The 18,231-nt window shown below is 40.9% G+C and overlaps 1 protein-coding gene across 7 annotated transcripts in view; it reads right to left on the minus strand.

The window, feature by feature from the left end:
* The window catches only part of GPAM (glycerol-3-phosphate acyltransferase, mitochondrial), a 38,743-nt gene extending 24,505 nt beyond the window's left edge, over positions 1-14,238 (minus strand). For 4 of the 7 annotated variants that reach the window (XR_008616122.1, XR_008616123.1, XM_028481155.2 and 1 more), the window contains exons 1-7: positions 14,116-14,193; positions 13,630-13,682; positions 12,146-12,276; positions 10,527-10,649; positions 8,239-8,312; positions 5,752-5,865; positions 3,894-4,040 (exon numbers count right to left, since the gene is read on the minus strand). Coding sequence is in view for 5 of the 7 variants with exons in the window: in XM_028481155.2 (XP_028336956.2) it covers positions 3,894-4,040; positions 5,752-5,865; positions 8,239-8,312; positions 10,527-10,649; positions 12,146-12,276; positions 13,630-13,666 (626 nt within the window). In the remaining 2 variants the exon portion in view is untranslated. The other 3 variants (XM_055080951.1, XM_055080952.1, XM_024121271.3) reach the window with 3 other exon arrangements.
* Positions 14,239-18,231: the final 3,993 nt, after the last annotated feature.

Consider the following 18,231-nt stretch of genomic DNA (forward strand, 5'->3'; position numbering starts at 1 on the left):
AGAATCCAACAGTACATTAAAAGGATCATACACCATGATCAAGTGGGGTTTATCCCAGGAATGCAGGGATTCTTCAACATACGCATATCAATCAATGTGATACACCAGTATTAACAAATTGAAGGATAAAAACCATATGATCATCTCAATAGATGCAGAAAAAGCTTGTGACAAAATTCAACACCCATGTATGACAAAAACCCTCCAGAAAATAGGCATAGAGGGAACTTACCTCAACATAATAAAGGCCATATATGACAAACCCACAGCCAACATCGTTCTCCATGGTGAAAAAGTGAAATCATTTCCCCTAAGATCAGGAACACGACAAGGTTGCCCATTCTCACCACTGTTATTCAACCTAGTTTTGGAAGTTTTAGCCACAGCAATCAGAGATGAAAAAGAAATAAAAGGAATCCAAATCGGAAAAGAAGAAATAAAACTGTCACTGTCCACAGGTGACATGATACTCTACATAGATAATCCTAAAGATGCCACCCGAAAACTACTAGAGCTAATCAATGAACTTGGTGAAGTATCCAGATACAAAATTAATGCACAGAAATCTCTGGCATTCCTATACACTAATGATGAAAAATCTGAGAGTGAAATTAAGAAAACACTCCCATTTATCATTGCAAGAAAAAGAATAAAATACCTAGGACTAAACCTACCTAAGGAGACAAAAGACCTGTATGCAGAAAACTATGAGACACTGTGAAAGAAATTAAAGACGATACAAACAGATGGAGAGGTATACCATGCTCTTAGATTGGAAGAATCAACATTGTAAAAATGACTGTTCTATCCAAAGCAATCTACAGCTTCAATGCAATCCCTATCAAACTAGCAATGGAATTTTTCAGAGAACTAGAACAAAAAAATTCACAATTTGTATGGAAGCACAAAAGACTCTGAATAGCGAAAGCAATCTTGAGAACGAAAAACAGAGCTGGAGGAATCAGGCTTGGACTTCAGACTATACTACAAGCCTACAGTAATCAAGACAGTATGATAGTGGCCCCAAAATAGAAATATAGATCAATGGAACAGGATAGAAAGCCCAGAGGTAAACTCACGCATCTATGGTCACCTTAGTTTTGATAAAGGAGGCAAGAATATACAATGGAGCAAAGACAGCCTTTTCAATAAATGGTGCCGGGAAAACTGGAGAGCTACATGTAAAAGAATGAAATTAGAGCACTCCCTAACACCATACACAAAAATAAACTTAAAATGAATTAAAGACCTAAATGTAAGGCCAGATACTATGCAAGTCTTAGAGGAAAGCATAGGCAGAACACTCTGACATATATCACAGCGAGATCGTTTTTGACCCACCTCCTAGAGAAATGGAAATAAAAACAAAAATAAACAAATGGGACCTAATGAAACTTAAAACGTTTTGCAAAGCAAAGGAAACTACAAACAACACGAAAAGACAACCCTCAGAATGGGAGAAAATATTTGCAAACAAATCAACGGACAAAGGATTAATCTTCAAAATATATAAACAGCTCATGCAGCTCAATACTAAAAAAAAAAAAAAACCCAATCCAAAAATGGGCAGACAACCTAAATAGACATTTCTCCAAAGAGAACATACAGATGGGCAAGAATCACATGAAAAGCTGGCCAACATCACTAATTATTAGAGAAATGCAAATCAAAACTACAATGAGGTATCACCTTACACTAGTTAGAATGGGCATCATCAGAAAATCTACAAACAACAAATGCTGGAGAGGGTGTGGAGAAAAGGGAACCCTCTTGCACTGTTGGTGGGAATGTAAATTGATACAGCCACTATGGAGAACAGTATGCCATATGACACTATGGAGAACAGTATGCCATATAACACAGCAATCCCACTACTGGGCATATACCCAGAGAAAACCATAATTCAAAAAGACACATGCACCCCAATGTTAATTGCAGCACTATTTACAGTAGCCAGGAAATGGAAGCAACCTAAATGCCCATCGACAGACGAATGGATAAAGAAGATGTGGTACATATATATAATGGAATATTACTCAGCCATAAAAAGGAATGAAACTGGGTCATTTGTAGAGACGTGGATGGAACTAGAGACTGTCATACAGAGTGAAGTAAGTCAGAAAGAGAAAAACAAATATCTTATATTAAGGCATATATGTGGAACCTAGAAAAACGGTACAGATGAACCCGTCTGCAGGGCAGAAACTGAGACACAGATGTAGAGAACAAACGTATGGACATCAAGGGGGGAAAGTAACTGGGGGGGGGTGGTGGGATGAATCGGGAGATTGGGATTGACAGGTATACACTAACATGTATAAAATAGATAACTATAAGAACCTGCTGTATAAAAAATAAATAAAATAAAATTCAAAAAAAACCCCACAATGAGATATGACCTTACCCCTGTCAGAATGGCTATTATCAAAAAGACAACAAATAACAAGTGTTGGGGAGAATGTAGAGGAAAGGGAACCCTTGTACATTGTTGGTGGGAATGTACACTGGCGTAGCCACTATGGAAAACAATATGGAGATTCCTCAAAAAATTAAAAATACAACTACCATATAATGTAACAATTCCACTCCTGGGTATTTATCTGAAGAAAATGAAAACACTAATTAGAAGCCATATATGCACCCCTATGTTCACTGCAGCATTATTTATAATAGCTAAGATATGGAAGCAACCTAAGTGCCCATCAACAGAGGAATGGATTAGGAAGATGTGTTATGTACACACATACACCCCAAAACACACAATGGAATATCACTCAGCCATAAAAAAAGAATGAAAGTTTGCCATTTGTGACAACATGGGTGGACCTAGAGGACAGTATGCTAAGTGAAAAAAGTCAGACAGAGAAAGACAAATACTGTATGATTTCAGTTATGTGTGGAATCTAAAAATCAAAACAACATAATAAAACAGAGTTATAGATCCAGAAAAAAACAGGTGGTTGCTAGAGGAGAGGCAGGTGGGGATGTAAGAAATAGGTGAGGGAGATTAAGAGGTACAAACTTCAGTTGTAAAATAAATGAGTCACAAATATGAAATGTAGTGTGGGGAATACAGTTCATAACTGTAATATCTTTGTATGTTGACAGATCATAACTAAACTTATAGTGGTGATCATTTTGAAATGTACAGAAATATTGAATCACTATGTCATATAACGGCAACTAACATAGTGTTGTAGATCAATTATACTTCCAAAACAAACAAACTCAGAAAAAGAGATCAGATTTGTGGTTACCAGGGGTGGTGGGGGGAGGGGGAATTGGATGAAGGTAGTCAAAAGATACAGACTTCCAGTTATAAGATAAATAAGTGCTAGGGATGTAACGTACAACACAATAAATATAATTAACGCTGCTGTATGTTATATATGAAAATTGTTAAGAGTAAATCCTAAGAGTTCTCACCACAAGGAAAAAAAATTTCATTCTGTATCTTTAATTTTGTATCTATGAGATGATGAATGTTCAGTAAACTCACTGTGGTAATCATTTCATGACATATGTAAGTCAAATCATTATGCTGTACACCTTCAATTTATACAGTGCTGTATGTCAGTTATATCTCAACAAAACTGAAAGAAAACAAAAAGACATGGGCGTGTGAAACCCAGCTCACAACTAGTCTAGAAGATGTCAGCAGTAATACAATGGCTGCTAACAGTTGACAGAGATTAAGGTACCTTGAAGCCTCCCAAGTGCTACCTCTCATGACAGTTAAATAAGAATAAAAAGAGGAGTTGGTTTTTAACATCAGAATATGGTAAAACCTCTTTTGGACCAAGAGCATTGTGCTAGGAAAGTCCAACGGTTCAGTCCTATCTGCTCAAAACAGGATGACTCTTGCTGAAAGTTTTCTGCTTTGCCTTTTATACCTGATCAGTGCCGGTGAGACAGTGGCAACCATTTCTTGAAGGATCTTTCTGGCTTTCTTTTTCACTTTATTGACAGCTTTTGATTGCTGCTGAGCAGAACCATCAGGGTTTAATTCAGCAGCCACTTCTGCAATTGCCTCTTGTACCCTGATTTCAAAATGGAAAGACAGACAATGTAACTGGCTCTATGCTACATTCTGTATTATTTTCTAAACTACAGATATAAATCACAAAACAAAATATACTTTCTCTTTTATGTGATAACACAAGAGAATAAGCTCAAGCTCGAAGTGCTTTCCTTGGCTGTCTATTAAATATTAAGGATATTATATTCCTAAATCAATGAATTCCTGAGGAAGCTGGAAGGCAGATTTGAAAATTTAATTCAAATTCACTGGGTAGCACCTATGTGAATTTGAATGTTCCAGTTATGCTGTGAGGGACACAAAGTTACACTCTGGCAGAAAGGAAGAAAAGGAAGATTATCCCTTTAGGCATATAATTCAGAGGTATCCCAAGCCCACTGCCAAAGTAATATGTGATTTTTCTTTTGAAGACCAAACTTATTATTCACTTACATTGTGGCTTATTTGTAAAACTCTCTAGGAGGGATCAAAGTGGACATAAATATTTACAAGTATTTTCCAAATCAAACCAGTAATTTTAAAAAGGCACAGCTCTAGATTTAAACAGCACAGACCAGTAAGCAGTAAGGTAAAAGGGAAGGTTTAACCCAGTCTTGTAAATCTTCCACATGACTTAGGGAAGAACGAATGAGGTTTAAACCTCCTTAAATCACTTCTAACATCCTAGTTATTACTCAAAATATCTGGATGGAATGAAACATACTTGAGGGGCTTTACCTAGAAAACAGAATATATAATAATCCAAGGGAGTTTCAAATAATTGTTTTTTTCTCACACTGTTGCTGATTTTAGACTAGTGTACAGCAAAACTCCACAGAGCCCCATTATTCGTTCCTACAACAAGATCAATTCCACATGACACTTATCACCATCCCTAAGTCTATTCCATGAATAGCATTTATTTCAATACAGCCAGGAATGTTTTCACAAGTAATTCATGGAATTATTATATCTCCGTTATCAACTATTCACTCATTTATTCAATAAATATAAAAGTACCTACTACGTGCCCCTACTGTTCAGCCCTTAACAACCATACCACTGGGCTTGCATTTCTAAGCATCTTTCAATCCACTCTGGTCTCCAGCTTCCCAAATTCAGGTAGGTGTCCAATATGGGCCACAAAAATGAGGTGGAATAGAAACTAACCTTCACCCAAACTCCCACAGTCTAATGGCTGAGCTTCATAACGATCTCCCCAATCCTTCTGAGTTCAAGTCAGTCTCTCCCATTTTTAAGCAAGATCCTCTGAGGGCAAGGACAGTTATCTCATTCTCTTAAAATTTCTAATGACTTTCTAATACAAGAATTTGTGCCTGGTACTTAACAATTATTTGACAGAAATATCAAACTCGCTTCTCTTCTGGCTATAAAATAGGAAATGCATTGTCCCAAACATTCATATTACAGAACACTTAACAGAGAACTCTGGAAATACGTGCATATCTGAACTCCAACTTGCCTTTCATTTATTAGAAGCCCATTCAATTATTAATGCATAAAACAAGACTGCTATTCCCACATGGCACCAAAACCATCTGTTCTCTTGCCTTTCCTTGCTTTCTTCTGGAGCTTGAACATTGAACATTCGGAAACACAAACACCTCCTGAGACAGAGTCCCAGAGAAACGAAAGGTTGATTAAGGAAATGACTTCCCCACGCCCACTGCCCATCCCTACATTTCCCCTCTACAGCAGCGTCCCACCCTTACCTACTGCTGTTCAGTACGTTTTCAGTCACGTTGGTGGCAAACATGCCTTTATGGACATCTCGCTCTTGAACGAAAAGCACATAAGAAAGACGTCTTGCCAGCCATCCTCGGTGCCTGCAACATGAAAATGATTTAGCAGAGAAGTGCTCTAGGAATACCTAAAGCAAGTTGCTTAAACTATACAGGTTCCCCTCCCGTAAATACAAATCCTCATTTCATCTATTCCAGAGATTTAGGGTTCTCCTGTAGCAAATTCTCCTTAGTAAGTAGTTCAGGATGCTAGGCAGACAGTTTTATTTCTAATTTCCTTCATGTACTCTCAGCTAAAACTTAAACTTGGAATTTATGTATTAATGCTTGAATAGTGTTACTCCACAAACTAATAATCCAAATATAAAAACAAAAGAAATAAAAGCATCTTACTTTAATACCATTTGAAAAACCAAATATGTTGAATGCTTTATATATAAGTTATATAGCTTGTGGCTACGGGCCATAAAAAATATGGCCCGTATTTTTTATGGCTACAGGCCATAAAAAATAATTTGGGAGTCGTTTCCTACCATGAAGGGCTAATTTTTTTTGTTGTCATTATAGTAATTCTTCTAAGGTGATCACTGACTGTCAAATTGAATTGACAAAGCTGATCAGTTGAGAGAAGTCAAGGAAACTAGACAGTGGTCTGAATATTTGTACTCTGGGCTTATGAAGCCAGAAGTTCTTACTGTTTGGGTGGCTTTTCTTTTTTTTTTTTTGGCTTTTTTTAAAAACACATTCAGCATACCTAAGGAACAGGACATACTCCCATCAGTGACAGTGACTATGTGTTATCTGGATGGGGGTTAAGGACAGGGATCTAGAATAAGAATGCTACAAACTTTCATTATGTGATGATTTGAAACCATTTGTAATGATTATATAATGCCTCATTATCATTTCCTCCATAATGATATGCATATAGACAGTAGAAGATTTCAATTATAAATTAATTCTGGAAAGATCCAAAAAGCCTTCAATTGAGGAAAAGCAATTTGAGGGAGAAATGTTTATGAATCACATGTTCCTTCATCTCTCCTTCCTGACATTCTTTTTCTTCCTCCTTTCCTTTGTCTCATTTCTCTGAAAACTTAGCCCAATATGTTAAGTGTTTAATTCTAAACTCTTCTATCAGTGAACGTTTTCAAAATTGTTACTGGAATGTACAAAGTCCAAACTCTTGATGAAATCCCTTCACAATGGACTGAAAGCAGTGTGTGTGTGTGTGTGTGTGTGTGTGTAAAAATGTTTAGGCTATGCTTCATGCAACACACAGAAGAGCTAAATAGCCAACTCACTTGCATAGGTAGCTTATTACACTGAATAGTTCCACACTGCCTGGTCAATACAACATATGCTAAAAAGTGTGTGTGTGTGTATGTGTATCTCATATGTTTTTTTTTCTTAACTGCCTCCAACTGAGGACCACAAATGAACTCCTCGGTTTTGTATGTAAAATATCTACTTACATAAAGAAAAGACTCAATGGGATCCTTTTGCTTAGGATCTTAATCATGTCAACCAAAGGGAAAAAATATTCCTCCTCTTTCCTTTAAACTTGAGAGCAGGAGAGAGAGAGAAGAAAGGGTAACATGGAAATTGGAAAAAACACATCCCTTGACTTTAGTTCTATTTAAAAAAGAAATTAATATATATGCAAGTATTATGCTCACTTACAACATCATCATCAAAATATGAGTAGTAAAATCAGAAAGGCTTAAAATTTAAGTATTTGACTTCTTGGATCAGTTTTTTAATGGAATTTCGTGTTATTTCTCATCACCTGAGCCTACTACTTACCTACTCCAGGAATTTACTCTTAGAATTATAAGGACTGGCAGCATTTTTGGCTGCCGTTTCTCTCTTGTCTCGCAGACATTCCCCCTCCTTCCTTATCCCCTAGCCTAAATTCACTTAGAACAAAAGCCTCTTTTCTCCTACTCTGACGCCTAACAGCCCATCCCCATATGCCTGGAATTTGGAAGTGAGAATTCTAAGAAAAGTCTTAAGCTAATAATAAATCAAAGAACATCTGTTCAATAGAGAAAAATATCTTCCAAAACTCTGTAGATTAGGCAGATTTCAAAAAGTTACACTTTCTTTGAGGTATAAAATAATAATAGATCATAAGACATTCAAACCTACACCTCTCCTCACACAAATGTCTGTCACATTTTGGCACATTTCAGCTGCAACATCAATATCTGAATTAGGTAAAGAAAGCCAGAAGTGATATCTACATGCTCATGAAAATATTATATAATTACAGTAGGAAATAGCAATAGGTCTTCTCAGGTTCCAATTTTTAGATAAAGCCTTTTGTGTCAGAAGTTAATATCTTATTAACTGTAAAAAAAAATAAATAAAGAGATTCATCTTAAAGTGTGTTAACTGGTTATTATGGAATTTTTCTCTTGACATGCATTAGAAGTATAAGAAATGTCTTTTTACCTTGTGTGAGTTTCATTGATATAAATAACATTCCGCAAACCCAAAGATGGGATGCTGGGGTTGAAAAATTTATCCTACATAAAACAAAATAAACATAGACATAAATATTCGACTGCATTGCTGGTGAAGGACTCACATTATTAGTTCTTGAGGACTTTTATAATTCAAGCATAAAGTAAGGCATTGCTTCAAAACTCTGAGATGAAGAAAAATGTTTTATTGAAAACTACTTTTTAGCCTTCAAAGAAGGTCACAAACTCAAAACTAATCCTCAGCACCTTGCAAAGGAAATACTGCCTCTCACTTTCCTGCCCTACTCCCCACCCCCAACCAAAAAGAGTTAAAGCCAGAGATGGCTTAAGTCATTGACAGGAATACTGGAGATTTCAGTGTTTTCAAAATACAAAAATACTATGCTAAGTACCATGTAGTTATTGTGAGATTACTAAATCTCCCAATAATCCTGACACATAAGAATTATTATCCCCATTTTATAGACAGGAAAACTGAGGCTTGCAGAAGTTTAGGATTCAATCCCAGATCTTGCTTCAAAGAATGTGGTCTTTCTATTCCCCTAAAATGCCTGTCTACTTAATGAGAAAACATATGGCTAAAGGTCACCCTCTTTACAGGTAATCTTGAAAGATAATCCAGAAATAGCTCTGCTAAAAAGAGAAAGGCCATAACTTTAACAATGTGGGCAAAAAGGTAAACTTTCCACAAATAAATGCTGAAAAAGCCTAATGTACCCTCAACAAAAGACGTCAAAATACTTAAGTGATATCTCCTTAGAGAAAAGGAAAATAGGATTTCATAGAAAAGGTAGCAACTGTCAAAAAATTACTACAAAAATACGGTCAAACAAAAATTATTTTAGACAAACATGCCATGGAAGAATAGAAGATCAAGTTTAGCTCTATCAGGTACTCTATGTAGGCAAAAATCAATTATCTGTTATACTACTCACCTATCCCCACCCCAGATCATCACCACCACCAAATAATTTCTTACACTCTCTTCTGACTGCAGAACACATTAGAGTTAAGGTATTGTTTTGATCTTAAGCATTCAAAATTAGAATTAGATGAGATGCCAGATCTAAAAAGAAAAGCCACATGATCTATTTAAATCTTTATTTCTACTGGCCTATTAATCTGAACTGGCCTTACTCCTAGACTAGAAATGTCCATGGTCTTCACCTCCACCATATTCTTGCAACAAGGCACTTGTGAGTTAAGAGGAACAATATTTCTATCAAGATATTCTTGGGCAGTCCTGAATATTTAACATAAACTGCTTGGGTATCACACAAATCTCTCTCAGATTAGTAATTTCCTTATACAAGACTTTCTGCCAAGCCAACCCTGAGTGGAAAATTCTCACAGCACTGTTAGCTATTCACACAGGTTATAAGCAACTTCTATAAATTGCAGGGTTAATAAATGGCACTTAAATGTCCTGGTAACTGGCCCATCCCAGAGAGTGCTTACCGTCCAGGTATACGTTTTAAAAGGTAACTCTACTGCCTTAGAACACAGCCACATTAGAGTCTACATTCCTGTGCTAACTCATCCCTCTGGCAAAGTGCACTCAGAAGCATACTTCTCATCCAACCGACTCTTCTCAAACACTACACTCTAATGCGGAAGATTTTGCATGGCTTGTTTTTTCATCAAATACGAACAACAAGCCCATGCACACTCGTTCTTAAATCTTCATCGTAACATTCTAGTGACCATCCTTCACTACCACAAGGTCAACCGAGACCCCCTCACCCCTCCACCGCAGGAACAGACACTTAGCAAAAGGGCAAAGCCACCGTTTTAATTTCTTATTCTGTCCTGCTCACGCTCATGTGTGTGCGCTCGCGCGCGCTCTCTCTCTCTCTCTCTCTCTCTCTCGTTCATCTTGCTAGGGTTTTAACTTTCAGCGCTAAATTTCAACATCTTGAAGTTACATGAAGGTTCCCACCAACTCTTTGGAAGGGTTATCTTAAAGTTAAGATCTACTCTCCCTCTAAGGTCATACTAAAATGAAAAAACAAAACAAAATATAGCCTTGCATCAACTATTAGACCAATATTCACTGAATAAATGAATGGAAAGAAAAACTGAGTCAACATCTTTACTTGGAATATTTGGTTTATAAAGATGGACCTAAGTTCTAAAAATGCACTAAGTCCATTAAGACTACACAATAATAAAATTCACACAAACTTGGAAATCTATGTCACGTATTTCACTCTGTTCATTAAAGGTCAACAAAGGTATTAAAGGTAGCATTCTTACCCAGCTCTGGGGAGTACAGGAATAACAACATCTTCCTACAAAGGGCCTTTTCCGGCTCATTAGGCTTTCTTTCCACTTCAAGGTTGCAGATCTGAAGACAGTAGGTCTGAAACCACACTCACCCTAATAAATATTAAGGAAAAATAGTGTGTGAATGACAAGAAAATTATACTTGTCCACTTGATCTCTAAGCTATTTCAGATAGAAGAGAAACTTCTGACATATTTTCTTTTTGGTGGCATGTGTTTCTCAGAGTGATTTTTCATTCAAGGTGCTCCCTCTATGACCAACACTTGGAACATAAGCAAAAACTGACCACCTAAGAATAGCAATAGCTGGCAACACTCAAAGCAGTATTCAAAGGTTTAAAAACTAAGTTATAAAAGGTCAGATAGCCTTCTGACAGTAGAAGAAGGAATAAAGTCAGACTCCTGGAGCCCTATGCTAACAATTCACCTCGCCTCCCTCTGAAAGCACACACTCCCACAAAAGAACGACAAAGGCCTTACTTAGAGAGTAAAGAAGTTGTTATAATATGGCTTAAGATATTTTACTTTAAATGAAAAACAAGGTAAACTTATATAATATTCCTTTAGCCTAACAAGAGAGTTTAAAGTCTGGCATTGAAATTATAGCCATACTATCCAATTAGGGTCAAACTCTGCTCTTCTGTTTTAAATAATTTTCTCTTAACTTTGAGTTCTTCAGTTGCTCAAATCCCGCTGATGTCACATTCTCAAAAATAAACCAAAAAACCACCCAAAACTTCAACATCATTTTTTATCTAAAGCAGATAGTGTTCAGGAAACATTTAAAACATGCCATGTTATATTGACATAGGGAAAACAATACAAAAAAAAAAAGCATGCCCTTTGGATTGAGATTCATACTAAAATCTCTTATTTTCAATTTTTGAAATAAAGTTTATTTCCATTACAAAATTCACACTTGTGAAATGTAATTAAAGAAAACAGACATGAAAAGAAAAAAAAAATCTCTTTATAATTACACCACCCAAAACAACTAATAGGTTTTTTTCCCTATGCAAAACTGTTTTGCTTTTTAACATAATCACTGTACTTAAATTTCCTACCCAATTTTCTCTTCCCAATAACATAATACCATAAGAATTTTTAAATATTAGACTTCATAAACAAATCTTCTAACAGCTGGAGGTAGTTTCTGTAGCTATTAACCTCTATTTGAATTTATGTTGCTTCCAGTGTTTCCACCTTCATACACACTGAAATGAACATCTTTAGGCTGAATGCTTTTTTTTTTTTTTTTTTTTGGGTATGCGGGCCTCCGTCTGCTGTGGCCTCTCCCGTTGCGGAGCACAGGCTCCGGACGCGCAGGCCCAGCGGCCACGGCCCACGGGCCTTTTTTTTTGTGGTATGCGGGCCTCCCTCTGCTGTGGCCTCTCCCGTCGCGGGGCACAGGCTCCGGACGCGCAGGCCCAGCGGCCACGGCCCACGGGCCCAGCCGCTCCGCGGCACGTGGGATCCTCCCAGACCGGGGCGCGAACCCGGTTCCCCTGCATCGGCAGGCGGACGCGCAACCACTGCGCCACCAGGGAAGCCCCCTAGGCTGAATGCTTTTAACCTGTATCTTAAACTTACCCATTCCTCGCTTGCATGCTTACATCGACCAATACTGTATTCAGATGAATTTGGCAAATAAGAAACATCTATGGCGCCAAGGGTCAGTGCAGATTCATCCATGTCACAAAGTGTAACTCCCAAATCATGTGCTATAAAAAATGTATACCATATAAGTTAATGAGGGATCCAGAGAGCAAATACTAGAACTCAAAATTCTGATTTCTATATTATTTTGCCCCATGATACGATGTCAAATGAACTATGGAGGACTTCCCCATGTTTAGTCAATGTGTAAAAAAGGACTTTGATGTGTATATATGAACCTAGGCCACCCTGATTTAAAAAAAAAACAAAACCAAAAAACATTCATATCTTTAGACTTCATGAACAAAACAGCTATGAATTCACGAGGGTAAATAACAGCTGATTTCAGGTATGTGACAAATAATTATTTCATCTGTGTAACTTAATAGTTCCTGGAAGTATGAAGATATGCATTTATTAAATTAAATATAAGTTACATGTATGCACACAAGTAGATAATTTTGAAAAACTATGTGCTGGGAAGTTTTAGTCATACACACTATGCAATGTAAAATGGGTAAAGGTAATGAGGGCACCTCTCAAGTTTCCCACTTAAACTGAATTAAGCTCTTAATTTCCTTGTGCTGCCTTAAATGAAATGATGTTTGCACTTTTAATACATCTACAAAGCTCTAAGACAAAAGTACACTGTTCTAAAATATCTGATTTATAAGTTTTCATATCTTTTCAATAAGCCTTTTCCTACCCTAAGAAAAAATGTTCACTAACAGTGAACTGCTAAAGAAAATAGATATTAACTTAAAATATAAGAATTTTCTAACATAATTCTCAAATTATTTTACCTTTTGACTATTTCTCACCTGGCCTTAAATTAGTCCTTTAAAACCTTGAAAGGTCATGTCCAGGTTAACAGTGTTCCTTGGAGGAGAGATTCCGATTTCTTTACAATCCCCATGTGGACTTACAGTCGTAACTGTTATCCTCAGCATGACTATACACATTCTTAACAATTTTATGTGAGTAACAATGTACCATAATAGGCGAGGGGAGGGAATAGTAAAGCAATGCACCTGGCATGAAAGCTCTTCTGTATTATAACATAAAACTCAGCTATCAGTTTCAGGTGCAGAATGTAGCTACAACCAGCGGAGCCGGCTGCTGCCTGGGAAAATGAAGACTCGTCTGGCCCCTGTGATGAGGGCAGGACGAGAGATGGAAACAGTCTTGTGCCAATAGGAAGTCCACGCTTCACCCCTCCCTCCCCACGTTTGTTCAAGGTTGAAAAGTACACCCCCCTGTAAAAAAAAAAAAAAAAAAAAAAGAGAGAGAGAGAGAGAGAATCCTGGAGGCGCCAGGCTGTGGGCTGAGGGGAGCCAGCTGTGGGTTTTAAAAGCGACAGAGGCAGGAGGGCCAGCTCTGAAGCCAAACAGATCCGAGTTCGAATCCCCCCTGCTTACCATCTGTGTGACTTTGGACGAGTTGGTTAACTTCCATGCCTTGGTTTCCCCATCTGGAAAATGGGCATGATATGATAACTCTTACCTCCTGGGTTGCTGGGAGGACTGGATAATACCCCTAAGACGCCTGGCACAGTGCCTGACGCACAGTGAGTGCTCAGTTCAATCAGTGGTCATCTGTCAACGGACTGTCCCCAGCACCCGCTGCTCCCAGAGCACGCTTGCTGCCTCATCGCCAAAGCCAATGACTCCACGTGCCCTTCGGGTGCGGGGTAGACTGAGCCCACAGGGACTTCCCTCTCGCCCAGGGGAAGCCTGCCGCAGCCCGGTCTCCCGGGGAGAGAAAAAGCCCGACCCCCACGCCGGCATAAGCCGGGCCCATCTCTCAGGGGGAACCCGGGAGCTCGAGGGACAGGGACAGGGGGAGCGGACCGCCCGGCAGCTTGCTGGAGTAGCGCCGGGCCCGGTGAGAGGGCGACCACGCACCTGTCCCGGCGCTCCCTGCGCGAGCAGCCTCCCGCAGCCCGCTCCCGCCCTCGCCGCTCGCACCCTCGGCTCCGCCAGCTTCACCTCTGCAGCTGCCCGCACTTCAAGACTCCGCCGGCACTGCTGCAGCGTCGTGCCCTGATGACGCAACCGGCGCCCGGGGTGACGAGCGCAGCCGAGAACCAGCCAATTCCGGGAGGGCCAGGGCTGGGGCTAGGCGGCAGGGCGGCTCGTGGCTTCGTGCACTGGGGATAGGTCCGAGAGTAGAAGGTGTGCCCGCCAAGTGTATCTGTGTGGCCCGGTACGGCATGTGCTGCCTAAACGCGCGGTGATTCTGCCTGGGCGCTGAGTCACGTGAGTGTGAGTGCATCTGTCTGCGTTGTGTGAACGCTGTTCCTCTGGAAATTTGTATCTCCGCCCGGCTCTCCTGGGAGCCTGCACGTGGGCCGTCTTTTTATGAGATTTGTAAGACTCTGCAGAATTTATTGGGCATGAGGGAGGTAGGGATTGGGAATGACCCTGTTGTGTAGTTTTCCAAACAGTGGCTGAGTGCCTTTTCCTAAAGGAAGACTATAAGGAATTAAAAGAGAAATAAATAAGGCTTGGACGAGCCCGAGTCCAAATTTATCTGCCTTTGGTCCTTGAAACAAATTAACAAGGGGCACAAAGAGTTTCTTTCACAGTATCTGTGCCATTGACAAGGCCAGTGGTTATCAAGAGATTAGCAATTTAGAAGGGAAAAGATAACCTTTTCCATGCACTTAAGCAACAAGCATTAACTATGAACTAGCAGACGGTACAAAGATCGTTAAGGCATAATCCCTGCTCTCACACCCCTGCCACCAGTCCTCATCTCCTCTGCACACATGAGTCCTAACCCTCTCTTCCAAACAATCTCTGCCCATGTCCATCCATCAGAAACCATCCACAGCTCTCACAGTCCAAATGCCTGAGCGTGGCATCTAAGGCTTCCACAGAGAGGCCTCTACTTTTCCCACTGTTCCCCATCAAGAGCCCCTGCTTCAGCCTCTCCCATCGTCCCTTGTCAAGCCCTGGGCCCTCATACTCCTAACTGCTCACGCCTCACTCAGCTAAATTTGACAAGTTCTGTGTTGAACTAGGACTCCAAGCCTTCCCTAACGTCTCCAGCCCTCCATAAACACACTGTCATTTAAGTCTTTACTAAATTTGTTACAATATCACTTCTGTTTTACATTTTGGGTTTTGGGCCACAAAGCACATGGGATCTTAGCTCCCTGACCAGGGATCCGACCCACACCCCCTGCATTAGAAGGCGAAGTCTTAACCACTGGACCGCCAGGGAAGTCCCAATGCCTGTTTCTTAGGGAACACTATGATACTTTGTTATAGTAAATACATAACAGTAAACAGAGTAACTACTTGTTGAAGCTAAGGAACAAGAAGTAAAACAAGACTTCTTTCTCTTGCACTTCCTACTTCTGTTTATAAATCCATCCCAAAACAATTCAAAACAGCAGGAATTGTTATTCATTTAAAAAAAGATTTTGAGCTTCTTGAAGTCAAGGACCCTGTCTTTATTCAACCCCCCTCACACACCTTAGCTCCAAGCACACACCTAAGTATTTAAGGCCTGTGATGACTAGAATAAGATGAATTCTCGTCCCAAAATATCATGAAATTTGTGTACAGATTACTGACCCCTGACATTAAAAAAAAAAACGGAAAGAAAGAAAGAAAAAGAGGGGAGAAAGAAAAGGAGGGGAGAAAATAGAGGAAAGTCCCAGGATTTGAAGTCACTGTTAAAGAGAAGTAATGAGAAATGAAGCAGAGCACCACAGTAATTAAAATGTAAGCCAGAGGGGAAAAGTATGTTCTTATATAAACTTCATTCGTAGGCAACACCCCTCCCTCCCCACGTTTTTTCAAGGTTGAAAAGTACACCCCCCTGTAAAAAAAAAAAAAAAAAAAAAAGAGAGAGAGAGAGAGAGAATCCTGGAGGCGCCAGGCTGTGGGCTGAGGGGAGCCAGCTGTGGGTTTTAAAAGCGACAGAGGCAGGAGGGCCAGCTCTGAAGCCAAACAGATCCGAGTTCGAATCCCCCCTGCTTACCATCTGTGTGACTTTGGACGAGTTGGTTAACTTCCATGCCTTGGTTTCCCCATCTGGAAAATGGGCATGATATGATAACTCTTACCTCCTGGGTTGCTGGGAGGACTGGATAATACCCCTAAGACGCCTGGCACAGTGCCTGACGCACAGTGAGTGCTCAGTTCAATCAGTGGTCATCTGTCAACGGACTGTCCCCAGCACCCGCTGCTCCCAGAGCACGCTTGCTGCCTCATCGCCAAAGCCAATGACTCCACGTGCCCTTCGGGTGCGGGGTAGACTGAGCCCACAGGGACTTCCCTCTCGCCCAGGGGAAGCCTGCCGCAGCCCGTTCTCCCGGGGAGAGAAAAAGCCCGACCCCCACGCCGGCATAAGCCGGGCCCATCTCTCAGGGGGAACCCGGGAGCTCGAGGGACAGGGACAGGGGGAGCGGACCGCCCGGCAGCTTGCTGGAGTAGCGCCGGGCCCGGTGAGAGGGCGACCACGCACCTGTCCCGGCGCTCCCTGCGCGAGCAGCCTCCCGCAGCCCGCTCCCGCCCTCGCCGCTCGCACCCTCGGCTCCACCGGCTTCACCTCTGCAGCTGCCCGCACTTCAAGACTCCGCCGGCGCTGCTGCAGCGTCGCGCCCTGATGACGCAACCGGCGCCCGGGGTGACGAGCGCAGCCGAGAACCAGCCAATTCCGGGAGGGCCAGGGCTGGGGCTAGGCGGCAGGGCGGCTCGTGGCTTCGTGCACTGGGGATAGGTCCGAGAGTAGAAGGTGTGCCCGCCAAGTGTATCTGTGTGGCCCGGTACGGCATGTGCTGCCTAAACGCGCGGTGATTCTGCCTGGGCGCTGAGTCACGTGAGTGTGAGTGCATCTGTCTGCGTTGTGTGAACGCTGTTCCTCTGGAAATTTGTATCTCCGCCCGGCTCTCCTGGGAGCCTGCACGTGGGCCGTCTTTTTATGAGATTTGTAAGACTCTGCAGAATTTATTGGGCATGAGGGAGGTAGGGATTGGGAATGACCCTGTTGTGTAGTTTTCCAAACAGTGGCTGAGTGCCTTTTCCTAAAGGAAGACTATAAGGAATTAAAAGAGAAATAAATAAGGCTTGGACGAGCCCGAGTCCAAATTTATCTGCCTTTGGTCCTTGAAACAAATTAACAAGGGGCACAAAGAGTTTCTTTCACAGTATCTGTGCCATTGACAAGGCCAGTGGTTATCAAGAGATTAGCAATTTAGAAGGGAAAAGATAACCTTTTCCATGCACTTAAGCAACAAGCATTAACTATGAACTAGCAGACGGTACAAAGATCGTTAAGGCATAATCCCTGCTCTCACACCCCTGCCACCAGTCCTCATCTCCTCTGCACACATGAGTCCTAACCCTCTCTTCCAAACAATCTCTGCCCATGTCCATCCATCAGAAACCATCCACAGCTCTCACAGTCCAAATGCCTGAGCGTGGCATCTAAGGCTTCCACAGAGAGGCCTCTACTTTTCCCACTGTTCCCCATCAAGAGCCCCTGCTTCAGCCTCTCCCATCGTCCCTTGTCAAGCCCTGGGCCCTCATACTCCTAACTGCTCACGCCTCACTCAGCTAAATTTGACAAGTTCTGTGTTGAACTAGGACTCCAAGCCTTCCCTAACGTCTCCAGCCCTCCATAAACACACTGTCATTTAAGTCTTTACTAAATTTGTTACAATATCACTTCTGTTTTACATTTTGGGTTTTGGGCCACAAAGCACATGGGATCTTAGCTCCCTGACCAGGGATCCGACAACCCACACCCCCTGCATTAGAAGGCGAAGTCTTAACCACTGGACCGCCAGGGAAGTCCCAATGCCTGTTTCTTAGGGAACACTATGATACTTTGTTATAGTAAATACATAACAGTAAACAGAGTAACTACTTGTTGAAGCTAAGGAACAAGAAGTAAAACAAGACTTCTTTCTCTTGCACTTCCTACTTCTGTTTATAAATCCATCCCAAAACAATTCAAAACAGCAGGAATTGTTATTCATTTAAAAAAAGATTTTGAGCTTCTTG

This window comes from Physeter macrocephalus, chromosome 20 (assembly GCF_002837175.3).
Source record: "Physeter macrocephalus isolate SW-GA chromosome 20, ASM283717v5, whole genome shotgun sequence".
NCBI classification, from domain to species: domain Eukaryota; kingdom Metazoa; phylum Chordata; class Mammalia; order Artiodactyla; family Physeteridae; genus Physeter; species Physeter macrocephalus.